The 20,426-nt window shown below is 41.0% G+C and overlaps 1 protein-coding gene and 1 long non-coding RNA gene across 7 annotated transcripts in view; one reads left to right on the forward strand and one right to left on the reverse strand.

Annotated features, from left to right (window-relative positions):
* The window catches only part of LOC118526760 (uncharacterized), a 39,204-nt gene extending 28,917 nt beyond the window's left edge, over positions 1–10,287 (reverse strand). For both annotated transcript variants that reach the window (XR_004912784.2, XR_013442879.1), the window contains exon 1: positions 10,101–10,287. This is a non-coding gene — a long non-coding RNA (uncharacterized LOC118526760). The remainder of the gene's footprint in view (positions 1–10,100) is intronic.
* Positions 1–20,426, forward strand: part of MKLN1 (muskelin 1) — a 312,186-nt gene that overhangs the window by 141,041 nt on the left and 150,719 nt on the right. Inside the window, exon 1 of one of the 5 annotated variants that reach the window (XM_036078078.2) lies at positions 10,350–10,480. The exons of the other annotated variants lie outside the window; for them this stretch is intronic. Within the exon in view, the coding sequence (XP_035933971.1) occupies positions 10,383–10,480 (98 nt within the window). The 5' untranslated portion in view covers positions 10,350–10,382. Of the gene's footprint in view, positions 1–10,349; positions 10,481–20,426 lie in introns of those variants that run through there. 5 annotated transcript variants of the gene reach the window in all.

Genomic DNA, 20,426 nt, shown 5'->3' on the forward strand with positions numbered 1-20,426 from the left:
GCCTCATTTAGATGTGGTAATTTGCAAAGCAACCCCCAGCAGTTGACAGCTCCTCCACAGCTGTGCGGTGTTCAGACATTTCCTGGGAGTCCTGCCCACCTCCTCGGCAGCTGGCAGTGCTCACTGAACCAGGATATGTGCTCACCTGGGATCAACTTGGATCCTGTAGCACTTGTTGTGTCTGGGATTTTTAAAATTCTGAAAGGGTGAAGGCCCAGCCTTACTTAATCCAGAAAATGAAAGTACAGTAACTCATAAAGGCCCAGTTACTTAATCCAGAAAACAAAAATACAGTAACTCATAATTTAAGAATTAGTAGGCACTTTACATCACTGAGTCTACACTAGGTGGATGAGGAAATTGCAGCTCTGACAGAATCCGGGACAAGGTCAGCTGGCTGGTATCTGGGAGGCTGGGTGGAGAATCTATATTCTTGGTGTGGCACCAAACTGTGAGCTGGGGTCCTCTGCATTTATGCCTATGTGGATGTTAAGTGTTTAAGTTACTACCGTTGACCCTGGAATAACACGGGTTTGAACTGCATGGGTCCACTAATATGTGGACTTTTTTTTTTTTTAAGAAATACAGTACAGTACTGTAAATGTATTTTCTCTTCCTTGTGATTTTAACAATGTTTTCTTTTTCTAGCTTACTTTAGTCTAAGAATACAGCATAAAATACACATACAAAATGCGGGTTAATTGACTGTTTATGTTATCAGTAAGGCTTCCAGTCAACAGTGGGATATATGTAGTTAAGCTTTTAGGGAGTCAAAAGTTACACGTGGATTTTTGACGGCACGAGGGTGGGGAGGGAGGTTGGTGCCCCTAACCCGGCTTCAAGGGTCAACTGTATTTATTTCTTTTTGAAGCTCTTTTCCCTGGCCAGAGACTTCCTGGTCCTCCTTTGTACATGCTTCAAGGTCACAGTTCAGACCAAAATGTTTACAAAAAAAAAAAAAACTAGGCACTTACGAGATGACGAACCAGTGGCCAGTTCCTGTACTCCCCGTGTCTCAGCTCCAGCCAAGCTCAGCGAACCAAGGGAGGGATAAAGCGGTCTCTAATACCAGGAATTTCTAGGCTTGGATGCCAACAGGCAAAAGGAGGAATTCTGCTCTGGCCAGCCCGCAGAGGCTGTGGCGGCTGCTGCTGCCATCTCCTGGGAGCAGACGGACCTGAGCGTCACACCTGAAGCTAGTCTCAGTGTTCACCTGGGACCTGCGCAGAGGCCCCACTGGGGCTGGCTCAAGTTCCTTTGTCCTAAAAAATAAAGGGGATATCCCCTTATTTACAAAGTGCTGGTATTTGCTTTTCACCCGCTCCTTTTGGCAGTGTTGTGCCCAAAGAAATGATTCCAAACAACAATAGCAAAGTTGGAATGCGTTAATACGGCAACCATGAGAGAACAGAAGCAAGATGGAGGCAGAACCATTAGTCTTAGGAATACATCACATATTTCCCTTGGCCTTCTGAATCCCGAATGTGTACATTTGAGACTTGTATAATAAGGCACGTGTGGGTTGGGCGAATCTTGACCTCCAAGAATCTCTGAGTTTACTGGCAGGGCTGCTCATTCACTGAGATAATGCATGCATATTCCTGGTATGCAAGAAATGCTCAGTGGGAATTATTTTGGGGCAAATTCTAATCCCCATGATGATTTTCTTCATTTACTAACCAAAAATGGATGGATAGCCCCCATGCCTTTAATTCTTTCCAGTCTTCAGATGATCCCTAAGCAAACTCCTTTAATTTTTAAAAAATATAATCATACATTAGTGCTATGGACTGAATGTTTGCGTTTTCTTCAAATTCATATGCTGAAGCCCCTACTCCCTGATGTGATGGTTTTAGAAGGTGGGGCCTTTAGAAGGTGATTATATTTTGATGAAATCATGAAGGTGGAGCCTCCTGATGGGACTAGTGCCCTTATAAAGGGGATGAGACCAGAAATCTTCTCTCATCCATACAGCAAGAAGGCCACCATCTGCAAACAGGAATAAGGCTGTAGACACCAAATCTACTGGTGCCTTGAGTTTGGACTTCCAGACTCTAAGTGTGAGAAATAAATGTTTATTATGTGAAAATTAATAAAGGAAAACCTCACTAAAGAGGACAGACATACCACTCAATGTCAGTTACAGGAAGAATTGTCAGTTACACTCTTCCCAACAGAAGTGTCAATTATAGGCTCCGACAGAAGAATCATCACCAGGAAAGAATCATCAATTACAGGCCCCAACAGGGAAAAGAAGTATATTGTATCTCCTACAAGACATTGACTTCCTCTTCAACTCAGCTAATGAGAAGTCATCAACCCCAACTCTTTGTTTTCTCCAATGGACTTTCATTCAAAACAATCCCTCCCAACTTATTTCTTCTTCAACTAAATAACATCCCTCTCCTTTGCCTGTTGTTGGACTTGCCTATGGTTTTGCTGTAGCTTGCACATCCTGAATTGAAATTCTCTGCTATTTCTGAATAAATCGATTTTTTGCTGGCAAAATACTTTGATTTTTAAGGTTAATAGCTATTTAATCTACGTAGTCTATTATATTGTTGTTACAGTAGCCCAAGCTAACTAAGACAAAAATCAGTACACAGAAGCGGGCATGTTTGGGGGGACATGCTGGAAGAACTCAATATTGCTGTGAAGGGACTACCAAAGGCGATTCTGGAGAGAGCTCAGAAGGAACAAAGCTGGAGAGAATGCCTTCCATTTTTTAAGAGAATACATGAATGGAATGTTGCTAGAGATATGGACAGTAAAGGCCATTCTGCTCTCAGACAGAAATGAGGAACATGTTATTGGAGACCGGAGGAAAGGTGATCTTTGTCATATAGTGGCAAAGAATTTGGCTGATTTGTGTTTTTGTTCTTGTGTTCTGTGAAGGTAGAACTTGCAAGTGATGAAATTGGTACCTAGCTGAGATTTCTAAACAAAGTGTTTAAGAAGTGGCTTGGTTCCTCCTGACTGCTTGTAGTAAAATGAGAGAAGAGAAATATGAACTGATGATGGAACTGTTATGCAAAAAGGAACCAGAATTTAAAGATTTGGAAAATTCTAAGCCTCTCCACATTACAAAAAATGAGAAAGCATGTTTGAATAAAACACTAAATGTATGGCTGGCTGACCATTTGATAAGAGATTGGTGTGGATATGAACCACGGACCTAATCAGCTACCTCAGCAAGGATACTCCAGTGTGAACTGAAGGGGATGGACATAGATGAAATGAAGAAAGGTGGTTGGATGTCTTGGATTTTATAGGACCAGGACCACAGAGCTGTTTGTTGGAATATAAGCTATTCTTCAAGACAGGGAAAGAATGACCCTGAAAACAATTCAGAGATCGGGGGGCCATCAGGGTTTCAAAAGAGGAAGGTATCAGCTCTATTACCACAGGCCAGATGGCTTCCACCCACAGCTCTGGGACAGGCCTACCCAGAGCCCTGGGGGGGGGGGGGGGACGGGGTTTCCTCTGGCAGGGCCACCATCCCAGGGGGTCAAAAAAGGCAGTACTAAAGGCAGAGCAAAGAGCCAAAGGGGATTATTCTCAGGCTTTGGGATTTCATGGAGTTTACCTTGCTTTCATGGGACTCATCCCTCCTTCCTCTCTTTCTCATTTCTTCCTTTTGGAATGGGAATGTCTATCTTATGCCTGTCCTACCACTGTATTGTGCAAGCACTTAACTTACTTGGTTTCACTGGTTCATAGCTGGAGAGGAGTTCTGCCTCAGGAAGAGTCTCATCCATATCTGATTGAGATGATATTTGGATAAGACTTTGGACTTTATGCTGGAATGAGCTAAGATTTTGGGGCTGTTGGGATAAAATGAATGTATTTTGCATGTAAGAAGGACATGCATTTTGGGGGGTCAGGGGCAGAAGCAAGAAGGTAGATGTCTGCAAATCAGGAAGAGGTCTCTCATCAGATACTGAATCTACTAGCACCTTGATTTTGGACTTCCCAGCCTCCAGAACTGTGAAAAATAAGTGTTTGTCATTTAAGCCTCAAAGTTTATGGTATTTTTGTTAAAGCAGGCTTAATTGCCTAAGACAATTAGTGGGAAAAAATTCAGGAGGAACTAAGAGATACAGTTCAGGAACTATTTGAGTATCTACTATGTGCTAGTTACGGATGATATAAAGAAGAATAATGTAGGCGTAGTCCTAAAAAGTTCCCATTAAATACATGAGGAAAATAGTCACTGAGAATCAGGTACTCGGCTTATGGATTCCGATCTGCAAAAGGCCAATCGTGTAAATGACCTTGGACATGACATCTAACATATTTGGGTATTAGTTTCTTCATCTGTGGCATAATATTGTAAAAGGAAATTCTTCCATTTACAGCAGAGCTTGCCTAGGAGATAGCACACTGTATACTATTGTGCCTCTACTTTACTCAACACCTAAAATGGTTAAAGAAACCATGAACTTTGCCCAACCTCGGGTCAGCTAAAGTAAGACCCTTACAGAACCTATCTGAAGATTTATTTTTTTCCTGACCACTGAAGTATGAGGCTTGTTTTAACCAGTCATGTACAGAGCTGTTGATTTATTCCAGCTCATTTAGAGGGTATATTTTAATCTTTAGTGAACATAACAATCACGAAACCCCTTCCTTACAATTAAAAACACCTTCTTTTCCCTCTTAGCCTAGTGTGTTCCTTTGCCTGGAAATAAATCAGCCAAATTTGTTTTGCTTTCTAACTCGTGGTGGTCTTTTTTTTTAAGATTTTATTTATTTATTTGACAGAGGGAGAGAGACTGCGAGAGAGGGAACACAAGCAGGGAGAGTGGGAGAGGGAGAAGCAGGCTTCCCGCTGAGCAGGGAGCCCCCATGCAGAGCTCAATCCAGGACCCTGGGATCATGACCTGAGCTGAAGGCAGACGCTTAACGACTGAGCCACCCAGGCGCCCATTGGTGGTCTTTTTTATTCGACAACATCTTATATCTGAATAGTACTTTACAGTTGACTATGTCTCTTCCTACTTGAGAAGAATGGGATGTGATCAAACAGGACCAGCTTTTGAACCAAAGAGATTCCAGCTCTGTCACTGACTAGCTACACCTCCTCGGATAAGTTATTCTATCAGTGAAGGTCCCAGCTGGAAACAGATGGCATTCTCAAGTTGGGCAATGTAAGAGGTTTAATAAAGGGACTATTTATAAAAGTGTGAGAACGCACCAGGAAACCACAGAAGGCAAGCAGTGGGAGTGGTTACTGGAACCCAGAACCAGAGAGCTGTGTAGAGAGACCACTTGGGAAGAGGACTTGTGACCTTTGGTCAAAAGGGCCAGTCAGTCCCGAGTGACCTCACAGGCAGGGAAGTCAGGGGAAGGAATACCCCCACCTCACTCTCTTCTGTCCCACCCATGTGAAGAAGCCAACCAAAGACAACAAGTATTTAACATTTCTGAGTCTTATTTTTCTCATTTGTGAAAGGGGAATAATATTTATATCTCAGAGTTTCTCTGAGAATTAAATGAGAACTTAACGTCATTCATAGTAAATAAGCTAGGCACTCGATAATTGTTCTCTTCCTTCACCTGATCTTCAAAACCCCCTTGTGTAGTAGACAGGATAGATTTGATTCAATTCACTCTATAGGGTGGAAAACGAGACTCAGAGAAGTTATGTGACTTTCCCAAGGTCTCATGGCTAGAAAAGTACCAGACCTAGGAACAAAACTAAGATTTTCAACACATACTCTAGGCTTCTTTCCATAGGCTATTCTTGTACCCCTATATCATCTTCAAAAGGCTGACACCAATGGTTTCTTCTATCTAGAGCTGCTATACCTGGAGCTAGTGACTCTGCTATTCAGAGAAAAATTTGTTGACTCAGCAATCAGTGCCTGAGACAAAATAAGCAACCACTAGATGGTTAGATAAAAAGAAGGCCAAATGCCTATAAGGTGACTAGATGTAAGACTCTGACCAATATAGATTCTCCATATTACATCCTTGGCAATTCTACTTCTACGTCTACTAGGCATCCCCTATATAGTACACTGATGTCAGAATTCTTTTTTTTTTTTTCTTTTGTAAGAAAAGAATCCTCTTCACCCATTTCACCCATCCCCTCACCAACCTCCCCTCTGGTCACCAGTTTGTTTATTTAAAAGTGTTTGGGGGGGCGCCTGGGTGGCTCAGTCGTTAAGCGTCTGCCTTCGGCTCAGGTCATGACCTCAGGGTCCTGGAATCGAGCCCCGCATCAGGCTCCCTGCTCAGCGGGAAGCCTGCTTCTCCCTCTCCCACTCCCCCTGCTTGTGTTCCCTCTCTCGCTGTGTCTCTCTCTGTCAAATAAATAAAATCTGTAAAAAAAAAAAAAGTGTTTGGGTTTTTTTGTTGTTAGCTTGTTTGTTCATTTGTTTTGTTTTTTAGATTTCACATATAAGTGAAATCATACGGTATTTGCCTTTCTCTGACTTATTTCACTTAGCATAATACCCTCTAGGTCCATCCATGTTGTTGCAAATGGCAAGATTTCACTCTTTTATATACGTATATTCCACATCTTCTTTCCTTCATGTATCAGTGGACACTTGGGCTGCTTCCATTTCTTGGCTATGTAAATAATGCTGCAATAAACACAGGGGTGCATGTATCTTTTCATTTTTTTTTAAGTAAGCTCTACACCCAACGTGGGGTTGAACTCATGACCCTGAGCTCTAGAGTCACATGCTCTACCAACTGAGCCAGCCAGGCACCCCATGTATCTCTTCAAATTAGTGTTTTCATTTTCCTTGGACATATACCCAGTAGTGGAATTACTGGATTATATGATATTTCTATTTTTAATTTTCTGAGGAACATCCATACTGTTTCCTACAGTGGTTGTACCAATTTACATTCCCACCAACCATGCACGAGGGTTTCCTTTTCTACACATCCTTGCGAACACATGCTATTTCTTGTCTTTCTGATACTAGTCATACTGACTGGTGTTCAGGGATAGCTCATTGTGGTTTTGATTTGCATTTCCCTGATGATTAGTGGTGCTGAGCATCTTTTCATGTGTCTCTTGGTCATTTGAATGTCTGAATTCAGAATTCTTGATTCCTTATACCTTGAAACTGTTCTAACCCTAAATCTTCCCCTCCCACTATCGACCCAGTGATGCAAATCCCAAACCCAGGAATTATCCTTGATTCCTTCCTTGTCTGCCTGCCTTCCCTCCCTCACCAGCAAGTCTAGTTGGCTTTACTTCTAAAATATGTCCTAATTCAACCTCTATTCTCCATCTCCTCTGCTAATCCAAGCCACCATCATTTCTTGCATGGCTACTATAATAATCTCCTGTCAAGTCTTCTCACTTCAACTCTTCCTTCTCTCCAACTCATTAAAATGGATCACGCTGCTCCTTGACTTGAGCCCCGGCACAGGTCTCTTCTTCATAGTTCCACGTCATGGTTCCTTACCACAGCTGTTAGGGCCCTACTTTCCCAACTCCACTCTCCCCCATCACTAGGCTCCAGCCACACTTTCTATTCTTTGAACACACCAACCCCTTTCCGGTCTCAGGCCCCATTGCACTTATTTATTCTCTCTGCCTGGAATGTTTTTTTATTCAGCCTTTGTATGCCTGGCATTTTCTTACTGTATAGGTTATTAGCTTAACTATTACCTTCTTAGAGAAGTTTCTTTTACCATCCAATCTAAATATTACTCCAGTATGGTCTTTTCTTAGTACTCTAAATGCACAGACTAAAATGATCTAATTGACTTATTTATTATTATATGTTACCCTATCAGAATATAAGCTCCATGAAAGCAGGGCCCTCGTCTGGCTTATTTGTTTATCCCTGTCTTCCTAGCACCTAGACAAAGCCTGGTATATCACAGCCTCTTAATAAATCTTTTTTTTTTTTTTTAATAGGGATACATGTTTGCTGTCTGAGAAGTTCTGGCATTCTCTTTCCTTTGCAACCCAAGTTCCCTTTTAGTGTAATTTATTCATTCTTCAATAAATATTTATTGAGCACCTACTATGTACTAGACATTCTCATAGGACTGAGCATACAACTGTGAACAAGATATGCATAACTCCTACCTGCATGGGCGTTATAGTTTAGGGAGAGAGAATAGGAAAAAAAGAGGAAATTAAAATATATTGTGATATTTGCTAAGATAAGGAGGGAAACTAAGGGTGCCAAGGGAAATATAGAAAATGGCACCTAACCTCAAAATAGGTGATGAGGAACGATTTTCCAGAATGAAATGATCTGAAAAATGAGCAGGAGTTAGCCAGGTGAAGAATGGTAGAGAATACTCCTGGCTTGGCTTAGACTAACCTTGGAGGCCAGAGAGAGCACAGACTTATAGGAGCCAATTTAGTGTGTTAGTTTAGTTTGGGAGGAGTAAAACTTGTAAGGGGGAAAGAAGAGAGAAGGCTGAAGAGGTAATCAAGGCAGGATATGAAAGGCCTCTGCTAAAGGAGCTCCATATTACTTAAATGGAATAGAAAGTCACTGAAAGTCATCTCAGGAAGAACTGACTTATATCTGTTTTTTAAGAGGATCATTCAGGGGGTGCCTGGCTGGTTCAGTAGATTGAGCATTCAACTCTTGATTTTGGCTCAGGTCATGATCTCCGGGTCATGAGATTGAGCCCCGTGACTGGCTATGCACTTGGCATGGAGTCTGCTTGAGATTCTCTTTCTCCCTCTCCCTCTGCCCCTCATCCCCACCCTCTCAAATAAATAAATAAATAAAATCTTTAAAAAAAATAAAAGGGTCACTCAGAAACCATAACTCTATGTCTGGAAAAGAACAAAGACTCTACTTACATTAGGGTAAGAGGTATAGTTAGCAAATTTGGGGCCTCTAACTAATTGAACTAAGTCACCGTCTTAATCCTTTCCCCTTAAAAGTATCTCTTTTCCCCAAAGTTAACCACTAAGCATCTTTGGGACTAACCTTCTCTGGCCTCTCCCCCTGTCTCTAGACTCCCAACTCAAGTCACTGGGGTCATATAGCATTCCCTCAAGGAACAACTATTTTTCCAACATGCTGCAACACCCAAAGTGCATCTGATTTTAGAAGTTAACATATTGTGGCCTTCTTTGGGGCATTCTTTTTTTCAAAGTTTTTTTTTTTTTTTTTTAAGTAATCTCTACACCCAATGTGGGGCTCGAACTCACAACCCCAAGATCAAGAGTAGAATGCTCTACTGACTGAGCCAGCCAGGAGGCCCCTTTTTGGCATTCTTGATCTGATATGCTAGCGAAGGCTACTACTAAGTTTTCCTCTATGGTAAGAGATCAGGACAGTTAATGATTATAACGGGAAGAGACTACTACTGAGGTGTTTCAACTCACTTGGTCATTCACTGAGAAACTCTTTGCATGAGTTTTTCCATGGGGCAGGAGATGACACTGTCACGGCTTTTCCAGGTAGAACCTTTTCTAGTAAGTGAGGAATACTTGGGTAATTGCAGTGGCTAAACCAAGAACTAAGCATGCATAACCCTGACAAACGGGTACCTGATGGGAGCATTATCTAAAGCTGCCAGATATTTGGAGCAAATGTTCCTTTTTTGATAAGAAGCTGGTGTGGTGCCCATATGGCATTCAGAGCACGAGGGTTGTTATTCCCTCTCTGGTCTTTTTCTTACAACCCTGTTCTGTCTGAACTTTTGGGCGAAATTTCTGCCCGAGCTAAAAGCGGACAGATTTAACAACTGGAAAAAACGATGACAGGCGGGTTCCCCAACCCCTTAAGGTTTTTTTCTGGTCTGTGGGTGAATATCATGACTGAGCAAGCCTAGTGCACGGACTGGTGTGAGAGGACTCGCAATAAATGTTTACAAGGAAGGGCATCTCACAAACTGCAAACAGAACAGGGTGAGAGGACACAGGAGCATTTCCTTTTCCTGTCTCCATGTGACTTGGGAACGCGGGGCAAGACATTTAAAACCAGGACCGCGGCAGAGGGAAAGGACGGTAGCTCTTCCACGCCAGCTCCCTTTCGGTGAGGGCAGCGGTTTCCAAAGTCGCAAAGACGTCCCTTCTCCCAAGTCCGTCTTCTCAATTTCCCTTCCTGGCTCCTAACTACAGTTTATTTCTTTTCATAACATTCTTGGCTTACCTCAGCTTGTAAGAAAAGTCCTTTGCGCCACTCCCCTCCGAGCCTCCCAGGACAGCCCTCAGGTGCTCACAGTCCAGTCCCAATTTCAGTCGGTCTATTAAGGAGCATTAGGCGACGGAAACTCTAGGAGAGAACCCAGTATCCGCGCGCGCCTCAGCGGTGCACAAAACCAGCAAGACCCCAGAAGGGGGGAAGCGCACGGCCCCTTTAAGAGCAGGCCACGCCCCTCCCCTCCTCCCGGCGCGGCCGGCGGTCGGTGGCGGCCGCTTCGGTGCTGACAAGATGGCGGCTGGCGGGGCTGTCGCTGCGGCGCCCGAGTGCCGGCTTCTCCCCTATGCGCTACACAAGTGGAGCTCCTTCTCCTCCACTTACCTTCCCGAGTAAGTGCTGGGCCCTGGGCTCGTGCTGCCCTACTCTTCGGCATAAGCACGGCTGGGCCAGGGGGGCTGTGGAGGGCAGTCGAGCCGAGAGGCCCAGGCGGGGCCTGGTAGGGGGACGCCTGGCCTCCCGAGTCTCAGTCCAGCCGCGGAGAGCTTTGCTCTCCCTACCCCCCGTCTCAAGGAGGGGTTAGGGTCCGGAGAGCGGGGTCCGGGGGGAAGGGGTGAGGTGTGCCGTGGATCCGGAGCGCGTAGGACAACCGGGAGCCCCGTGATGCTGTGCCCGGGGTTTGGGGGTTGAAGAGAGCTTGGGGGGCGGCTGGCTCAGGGAGGTGGGGCAGGAACCGGAGCTTTTGAGGTCCCGACGTCTGGCAAACTGGTGAAGATGTCTAAGGTCGTCGGAGCTGTCGAGATTGGGGGAGGGATCGGCCGAGACAAAGTGTAAAGCTGAGCAGAGGAGTGATTGTTCTTGACTGGGGTCATTAGAAGTGATTAGCTCCAGAGGAGTGGTAAAAGTCACGCAAGGCTGAAAAGTTGTGGGATCCATCAGAATCCTTGCAAGTGGGGAGGATTTTAGAATTTGCAGAGGGTTGTCTTTTCCGGCTGGTAGTTCTGAAAAAGATAGGGAGTGGGCTGGGACATTACAGAAGAGTTCCATTATATTATGGCTCAGAACATGGATTTATATAAATACAGACCAATTTCCCAACCCAGGAACTCAAATATAGACAGAAAAGTCTGACTTTAATGGATTTGACTTCCAACACTGGTTTGGTCTGAATCCCCGATTTGGTGTTAAAACAAGTTCCATTGCATTACTACCATATGTGGTTTTTTTGGTAACAAATTTCTTCTGAAATGCTGAAAGTACTTTCATACAGTGTTTATTTATCTTTAGTTTATCTTTGAGGGAAGAACATGTAACTCCAGTTTTACATAGAGATAGAGAAACTGGCTTAGTGAAGTTTAAAGATCTATGCAGACCCTGAAGAAAAGTGCTAGTTGTTCCCCACCCCCATCATTTCACAAGGCCAGGAATGATTTTATGAACAAAACAAGTTGCAAATAATATATCTTTTTATGTTACTGAACAAATGAAGTAACTAGATCTGTGAAGCATACTCAAAATTTTTCATCTGTATTTCAAAAATTCTTTACCTTTTCTCAAATTTGATTTCTTCAGTTAAATCAGTCAAGAATCTCAAAATGGATCTGTGACTAGAAGAATCTATAGCTCTCTTGACTGCTAGCCCATTGTCCTATTCACCAGGTCAAGGGTTGGCAGTCAGGCCTTCAGTAGGGTTTGCTTCAGTGAAGGGTGCCAAGTGACTTGTGGTCAGATCTGGCCTGTGTGGCCTATTGATGGCTACTGCATGGCTGTGTTCCTGATTGATGTTGGACTACAACTTTTCATTTGAGAGTGAGCCAGGTGAACATTCTAGCCCTCAGCTTTAGTTGAAATGTGGCCCAGGTACTTCTGATTTTTGAGGCTAACAAGTTCTTGAATCTGGAGACAATTAGCATTTTTCTATACCCAGGTTAGGATCACAGACAGTAGGGAATTGGGGTGGCATCCTTTGATCTAATAACTTCAAAGAAGTTTTCTAATAGAAATTTTGCTGGTCTTAAGTTGGGCTCCTTTCAGGATTTCACTCCTTAAACTTCGGTCTAAGGGCAGGACTTGGATATTAGAAGTCCCATCTCAGTTACTAATAAAAAGGGAAGAGTGCGTTTCAAGCAGGAAGTGATTTAGTGGGATGGTAACTTTACTCTGACTTATGTCTTATTATCTGACCCAAGATTTGAAGTGGACAGAGTACTAGTTTTGGTTGGAAGGCAGTTGTTTGAGTTTGGAGAAATCTATTGTAATTCTCTCGTATATGTTCATAAATTAGTATCTAATGCATATTTAACTCTCAAACACTTTTATTTACAGTGTCTTATTTAATCCTTATGGTATTCTGTTGTTTTATGCAGAATAGTTTTTATTTTAAAGTACTAAGATATTAAAATAGAAGAGTAATTGGAACTTTTTTCTTTGAAGGAATATAATTGAGTATTATGGAGTTTGAGAATTTTGTGTGTGCTGGATTAGTGTGTGCCATGCCTAAATTGTAAAACTCTTTTGGTACTGAACTTCTATTAGCAAGTAAGGATGTTACAGCTTTATATAATAGGAAGTGTAAGAAAGGGAATTGACTTTCCTTGCTTTTGCCCTAAAATCCTCTTTAATGGCAGTTGCTGTATCTTTACTGCTGTGACAGTCATGTTAGGTACTTCCTAAGTACTAATTTTAAGTAAAGCCATTTGTTGGAATTGTCTCCTGGGTAGCAAGTATTTATTGATTTCAAGAGTCACAGATCTAGGCATTTTTAGGGGTGAATAAGAAAGCAATAATAACAATGGGAAACACTTATAATGTGCCTTCCATATGGTAGGCTCTTTTATGAACACTTTAAGTGTATTAACTCATTTAATTCTCACAATTGTTTGAAGAATTTCTGTTTTCCAAATGAGGAACTGGGCATGGAGAGATTAAAACTTGCCTCAGGTTACGCAGCTAGATGAAGTCAGGATTTGAACCTAGGCAGTCTCGCTTCACATTCCATAGTCTTAAAAGTGCTGTTCTGCTTCTGCACAAAGGTAGATTCAGGAATTCAGAGACTGGAAAGAGTTCTCATATTAAAGGCACTTAAATTTTAGTTGTGTAAAAACATGTGAAGTCATGAAAAAAGTGGAACAATTCAGATATCTATTTTCCTAAGGACGAGAATTTTTTTTCCTTCTCCCAAAGGCAGAAAAAAACCATTTTTTCCTTCTCATCCTTTTAGATTTATTTGGACCTTAAAAATATTAAAGCAGATCTAGTTATAGATAGCACATTTTTATTTTGAAGCTAATAAAGTGGTCTTTTGTTTTGCAGTGTGCTTAAAAAGTTTGCCGTATTTTACATTTTTCTGAAATTTATACTCAATTTGGGAATTAAGAGAAATACTTTTTTTTTTTTAAGATTTTATTTATTTATTTGACAGAGACACAGCAAAAAGAGGGAACACAAGCAGGGGGAATGGGAGAGGGAGAAGTAGGCTTCCTGCTGAGCAGGGAGCCTGATGCGGAGCTCCATCCGAGGACCCTGGGATCATGACCTGAGCTGAAGGCAGACACCTAATGACTGAGCCACCCAGGCGCCCCGAGAAATACATTTTTTTTTTTTTTTTTTAAAGATTTTATTTATTTATTTGAGACAGAGAGAATGAGAGAGAGAGCACACGAGAAGGGGGAGGGTCAGAGGGAGAAGCAGGCTCCCTGCCGAGCAGGGAGCCCGATGCGGGACTCGATCCAGGGACTCCAGGATCATGACCTGAGCCGAAGGCAGTCGCTTAACCAACTGAGCCACCCAGGCGCCCCATTTTTTTTTTTTTTTTTTAAAGATTTTATTTATTTATTCATTAGAGACAGAGAGAGAGAAGCAGAGGGAGAAGCAGGCTCCCAAGGAGCAGGGAGCCCGATGCGGGACTCGATCCCAGGACCCTGAGATCATGACCTGAGCCGAAGGCAGACGCTTAACCATCTGAGCCACCCAGGCGCCCGAGAAATACATTTTTTAAGAAAGATTTTATTTGTTTATTTGTCAGAGAGAGAGCACAAGCAGGGGGAGCGGCAGGCAGAGGGAGAAGCAGACTTCCTGCTGAGCAAGGAGCCCGATGGGAGACTCTATCCTAGGACCCTGGGATCATGACCTGAGCCACCCAGGCATCCCAGGGAAATATATTTAAATGATGATTAATTGTTAAAATTACATGGGAGTTTATATGTAAAAATATTTTATATTCTCTATACTTAAATGCTTCTTGATGTAGCTAACTAATAGTGATACCGACTACACTTTACTGAGCACCTATTACATGCAAAATGATTTTTCTATATAGTTTTACTTAATCCTTAGAACAAACCAGCAAGATGAGGTTTTTTCGTTTGTTTTTTGTTTTTTGCAGGTGAGGAAACTGAGGTCTGTACAGGTTAAGTAACTTGTCATATAGTTTTTAAACGGCTTGACAAGTTCAGTGACTTAAAAGCTATTGCCATGTGCTTCTAGTAACAACTACCATTTATTAAGTACCTTCTGTTCTTTGGGCACTACGCTTAGCACTTAGCATGTGTTTTTTGATTTAGTCTTCACAAACACTTTACAATAAATACTACTCTGTCTTACTCTCTCTCTGAACTGAAGTTCAGAGAAAGAAATTAATTTGCCCAGGTCCAAGAGTTGAAAGGGTAGGAGATAGTATTCTCATCTTGGGCCTTCTGACTTCTGTTACCAAAGCTTCTTCAATATTTTGCATGTCTATAGTATGTGCCTAATTGTGAGTACAAATAAGAAGTGCTATAAGTTTAGAGAAGGAGCAATATTTAGATTTTTTTGTCTTGACATTAAGGTTTTAATGTATTAGTATGAAAACTGGGAGGACCTTTGAAAGTTTTGTACACATTAGGTAATTTCACTAATATGGAATGATTCTAGTTTACATGTAACTGAAAGACTTAAATATTTTAGATTGTAAAATTTGATACATTTTAAGTGTGTTTACCTTTTTTTCTGTTAGTCTTCTTTATTACTTAAAATCAAACCATTAAAATTGTACCTTGTATACATACATAGTTCAAGTTAAAGTGATATGATTTGACAACTAGGATTAGAGATGAACCTATTTCAACTATTTTAAAATTTAACATTTAAAAATGAATACATATTTTTTCTGCTTGCAAAAAAGCCTTCTAAGTTTACTGTGGAATATTTGCAAAATATAGACCGGAACAAAATATAAATTATCCTTAATACCACCATCCAAAGATAACCAATCACCCTTTGATATATATCATTCCAGATGTTTTGTTGTAACTATATTTTTCATTTTGATTTTGTCCTCTGTTTGCTGTTATGTATTCTTTTTCCTCATTATATAATAAATATTTCCTCATGTTATTAAATATTCCTCTATATCATTCGTTAATGGTGCATTATAATCTAGGTAATAATTTTATGGCATTTTATTTAATTGGTCTCCTATTACTGGACATTTAGGCTTTCTGGCTTTGTTTTGTTGTTGTTTGTTTTTGTTGTTCTTTGGCCATTTTGAGTGAGACTGTTTGCCTTAGCGAAACAAATTTTGAACTTATTTATGATGAGTTCCTTGATGTTCAATTGTTGTATTTAAAGTATCCATCTGGGGGCGCCTGGGTGGCTCAGTCGTTAAGCGTCTGCCTTCAGCTCGGGTCATGATCCCAGAGTCCTGGGATGAGCCCTGCATTGGGCTCCCTGCTCAGCAGGAAGCCTGCTTCTCCCTCTCCACTCCCCCTGCTTGTGTTCCCTCTCTCGCTGTGTCTCTCTCTGTCAAATAAATAAATAAAATCTTTTAAAAAAAATAAAGTATCCATCTGTAGGAAACTTTCTGTCTACCTGGGTTTATTTTGGCATTATCCTTAGCAATTTGGGATTAAAAATGGGGTTTTGGTGAGATAGGTCCTTAGAGATGTCTGAATAATGCTTATATAATTCAAAAGTGACACTGCTCCTAATAATTCCTTTTCCTTCCTCCCTCTCCCCTTATTTTGGTTTTTAAATGAATTTTTATTTTATTACTCACATACATTTGAAAAATAGAACACACTTGTGAGGTTTATTATTTATTTGGTCTATAGACAAAATCATTGTGCACATGAATTTGAGAATTTGTTACAATCCCATAGACTCCTGCAAACCCATGAATTTGAATCACTAGTTTGTAGGTATTCCACTCCCTGGAGACTGGGGACTGTCATGCTCTTCCTTACTCTCCTTTCCTCCTCTTTCCCTAAACTGAAATTAGACACTGGCATGGCTTAGGAACTTTACTGGCCACTGAAAGTTCCGATATTTTCAGTCTGATAATCTTAGAACTTTAGAAAAATAAAGATACCCAGGATAGAGGAAAGGAATATGAAGTCGATGGAGGCCTACTGATTCAGTCTGCAGAGCTGACTCCTAGAATTGGATCTTTGTGTGACTCTTAGCAAGTTATGATTCTTCTCTGAGCATCATCAGTTTCCTTTTATGTAGAAATAGTTTTTATCTTTGATCGAATTCAGGAGGTTTATATTCTGTTATTTTTTTTCCAGATAGGCAGATGGCTCTATCATTTGCATTAACTTCTAAGTAAATATAGTAGGTTTTGAATAAATGATTTGGAGCCTGATACAGGGACTTTGTGATGTTTTACATGTAGATAAGATACATATCAGCTGTTTGTGGCGACCTGACTGCTGTATTTCAGTTTTTCAAAAATCATCTTTGGAAATATGAGGGATTTCTAGATTTTCGTTTTCGAGATGTAGATATTATCACCTAAGAATGACTTTCTTTGTATTTATTCTATGGTTTTTGACCCCTCATGAATCTGTAGCATGACTCTCTCATCAGTTCTGAAAAAAATTTTGATATTCTTCAAACATTGTTTCTGACCCATTCTTTTTTTCCTTTCCTCTGTGACTCCAATTTAATCTATATTATACCTTTTGTCATACCCCCATGTCCTTTATGCTTTTCCCTGTCTTTTCTATCATTTTTTTTCTCTCCTTATTCCATCCTGAATAGGTTTTACTTATTTGTGTTCCAGTTTACCAATTCTCTATTCAGCCATGTCCAATTTGCTTTTAACCCCACCTATTTTTTTTCTCTTGATTTCAGCTATAGCATTTTTTAGTGCTAGAAATTTTATTTGATTTTCTCTTTTAAAATAGATTCTAATTTTTTTGGTGAAAATATCCATATTGTCACTCATTTTCTTTTTCTTTTTCTTTTTTTATTTAAGATTATTTATTTTTAGAGAGAGCATGCATGCAAGCAGGGGTGGGTACGGGCAGAGGGAGAGAATCGCAAGCAGACCCCATCCCGAGGCGGTCCTCCCATCACACATCCCTGAGACCATGACCTGAGCTAAAATCAAGAGTCGGTCGCTTAACCCACTGAGCCACACAGATGCCTCTGTCATTCATTTTCTTTTTTTTTTTTTTTAAAGATTTTATTTATTTATTTGACAGAGAGAGACACAGTGAGAGAGGGAACACAAGCTGGGGGAAGTGGGAGAGGGAGAAGCAGGCTTCTCGCTGAACAGGGAGCCTGATGTGGGACTCGATCCCAGGACCCTGGGATCATGACCTGAGCTGAAGGCAGAGCTTAACGACTGAGCCACCCAGGCGCCCCTGTCATTCATTTTCTTGACCATATCAGTCAAGTAACTTTAAAGTCTGTGTCTGAAAACTAATATCTGGATCACCTGTAGATCTATTTCTGTTGCCTTTTTTCCTTTTTTGTTAAGTATCTTGGTGTGTCTGGTAATATAATAATTATTGTATATAATTATATATAGTTATATGTTATATAATGATAATTGTTATGACTACTACTACTCTTACTACCACCACCATCTTGGGGGGGTAATTTTTGGTTAAATGCCAGACATTATATACAGAATTTTAGATACAAGTACAAATTACAGTTCGGTCCCTAATGATCTCTTTCTCTCAAGAAGATTCACCTATCTTCTGGCAGGCAGATGGAATAGACCTTCAGTCAGGACTGCACTGACTTGAAGCTGGGTTTTCGGTTTTGTGAGCCTGGGGTTTGCCCCGCCTTTTTGCCAGCTCTACAGGGAACCCGGCTGAGAGACTGGCTGTTTCCCGGCCTTCTGCTTTGTCTCTCCAGCAGCATGGGAGTCCTGAAAGCTCCTCTCTGCAGACTTTTTAGCCTCTGCTCTGTGTAGTTTAAGACTTGACAGATGCCTTAAGGGGAACATCAGTACACAGTGTCATGTTTGTTCTTGTGTGCCTCCCTTCACTGTGGGATCTTCACCCCTTAAGTCCTGGGTATCATGGCAAGACCCAGCTACCAAGTTTTGTCCTGGCCACATGAAAATCGCCAAAAGTTCTGCTGACTTTTCTGCCTTTTAGTGACTGTTCTTTCCCAGCCCCTTTCCCTGTGCCATTAAAGAAATAGCTGGAATGTCCTGTGTAGAATGTGGGGCTCCCTTTAATGACTTCTTTGGGATCTCAAGTCCTAGCTGCCTCAGAAAGTGTCTGATACCTTAAGAACTTTTGTTTTTTTCTATTTTATACAGCTTTTCTAGTTTTAAGAGGGAATGTTGACCTGCTCTGGGCTATTATGTCACATCCAGAAGCAGAAATTATTGTGTGTAGTTCTTATGGATTAGATTGTTGTATCTGGTAGGCTTATGAATTTCTCATGATTATATTAATGTATTAATCTAACCTTTGAGCTCAAGATTTTTTTGCCGAGTATTTTCCTTCATTTTGCCTTTTGACATCTTAACTGCTTATTCCTAATCCCTGATGGGAAAAATTATGAAATGTAAATAATAATATTTGTTAGCAATTATTTAAATATTTATTGACTAAGAGTTAAAATGAGATATTATTCTTGGTTTTGTTGCTGATTTGGAAGTCTCTTTTGAGACTTAATTGTTTATGAAGTCCAGAAATTGAGAATTTAATCTTTGTCATAAGTGTATAGTAATTTCCCTTTCTCTAATGTGCTTTTTATATTATCTACCTTTTTATTTATTTATTTATTTATTTATTTATTTATTTAAGATTTTATTTATTTGCAAGAGAGAGAGAATGAGAGACAGCATGAGAAGGAGGAGGGTCAGAGGGAGAAGCAGACTCCCTGCTGAGCAGGGAGCCTGATGTGGGACTCGATCCCGGGACTCCAGGATCATGACCTGAGCCGAAGGCAGTCGCTTAACCAACTGAGCCACCCAGGCGCCCATATTATCTACCTTTTTATTAAAACTTTCGTGGGGGGTGGCGCCTGGGTGGCTCAGTCAGTTAAGGGTCTGCCTTTAGCTCAGATCATGATCCTGGGTCCTGGGATCAAGCCCTGCTTTGGGCTCCCTGCTTAGTGGAGAGTCTGTTTCTCCCTCTGCCTCTGCTGCTCCACCTGCTTGCGCGTGCTCTCTCTGTGTCAAATAAATAAATAAAATCTTTTAAAAAAGTTCATGGGAATGTTGTATTTATGTGAAGACATTGTTTAGAGAGAAGATACTAGGTCTAATGTAAATTTTTTGGTTTGTAAATATTGTTAGTATTTAATACTTTTAAAATATCCTTGTGTTACTTTAATATGAGTGTTATTTATTGTCATCACCTATATATTTGTTGTTAAGGCATGTTGTTTTGTATGAATAGAAATGCTAACTTATTTCAGGCATCCTTGGGTAACGTCCCCTTCCCCTTTCCTCTCACTATCCCCTTTCTCCCCTTTTCCCTTTTGATTTAAGTAGTGTGATCAGAAGAGCCATAAAACCTAACTCCTACTTACTCTGCAGCTGTCAGCTAAAATGTCACCTGTCTTACCTCCGTTCCCCCCCAGTAAGTCTGGCACTCCTTCTTCTGTCCCGGTAATTAAATGCTTTTATACAAATGTGTACCTTTCTCAAATATCACTTTATACAGTTTATAACTATACCTTTATTTCTATGATTTCTTTTTTAAAGAGTTTTAAAATTTATTTATTTGTCAGAGAGCGAGCGAGCAGGAGAGAGGGTGAGAGCACAAGCAAGGGGAGTAGCAGGCAGAGAGAGAAACAGGTTCCCCGTTGAGCAAGGAGCCCAATGCGAGACTCCATCTCAGGACCCTGGGATCATGACCTGAGCCGAAGGCAAACACTTAACCTACTGAGCCACCCCGGCGCCCTGTTATTTATAACTCTTATAGTCAGTATTTCTAATGAGACCTTGAGAACTTTAAAGCTGAGTTTATTACAGAATTTGATTTGTCTAATAGTATGTATGTATGTGTTTATTTATAAAGATTTTATTTATTTATTTGAGAGAGAGAGAGCAGAAGCAGGGGGAGCAGGAGGGAGAGGGAGAAGCAGGTTCCCTGCTGAGCA

This window comes from Halichoerus grypus, chromosome 12 (assembly GCF_964656455.1).
Source record: "Halichoerus grypus chromosome 12, mHalGry1.hap1.1, whole genome shotgun sequence".
NCBI lineage: Eukaryota > Metazoa > Chordata > Mammalia > Carnivora > Phocidae > Halichoerus > Halichoerus grypus.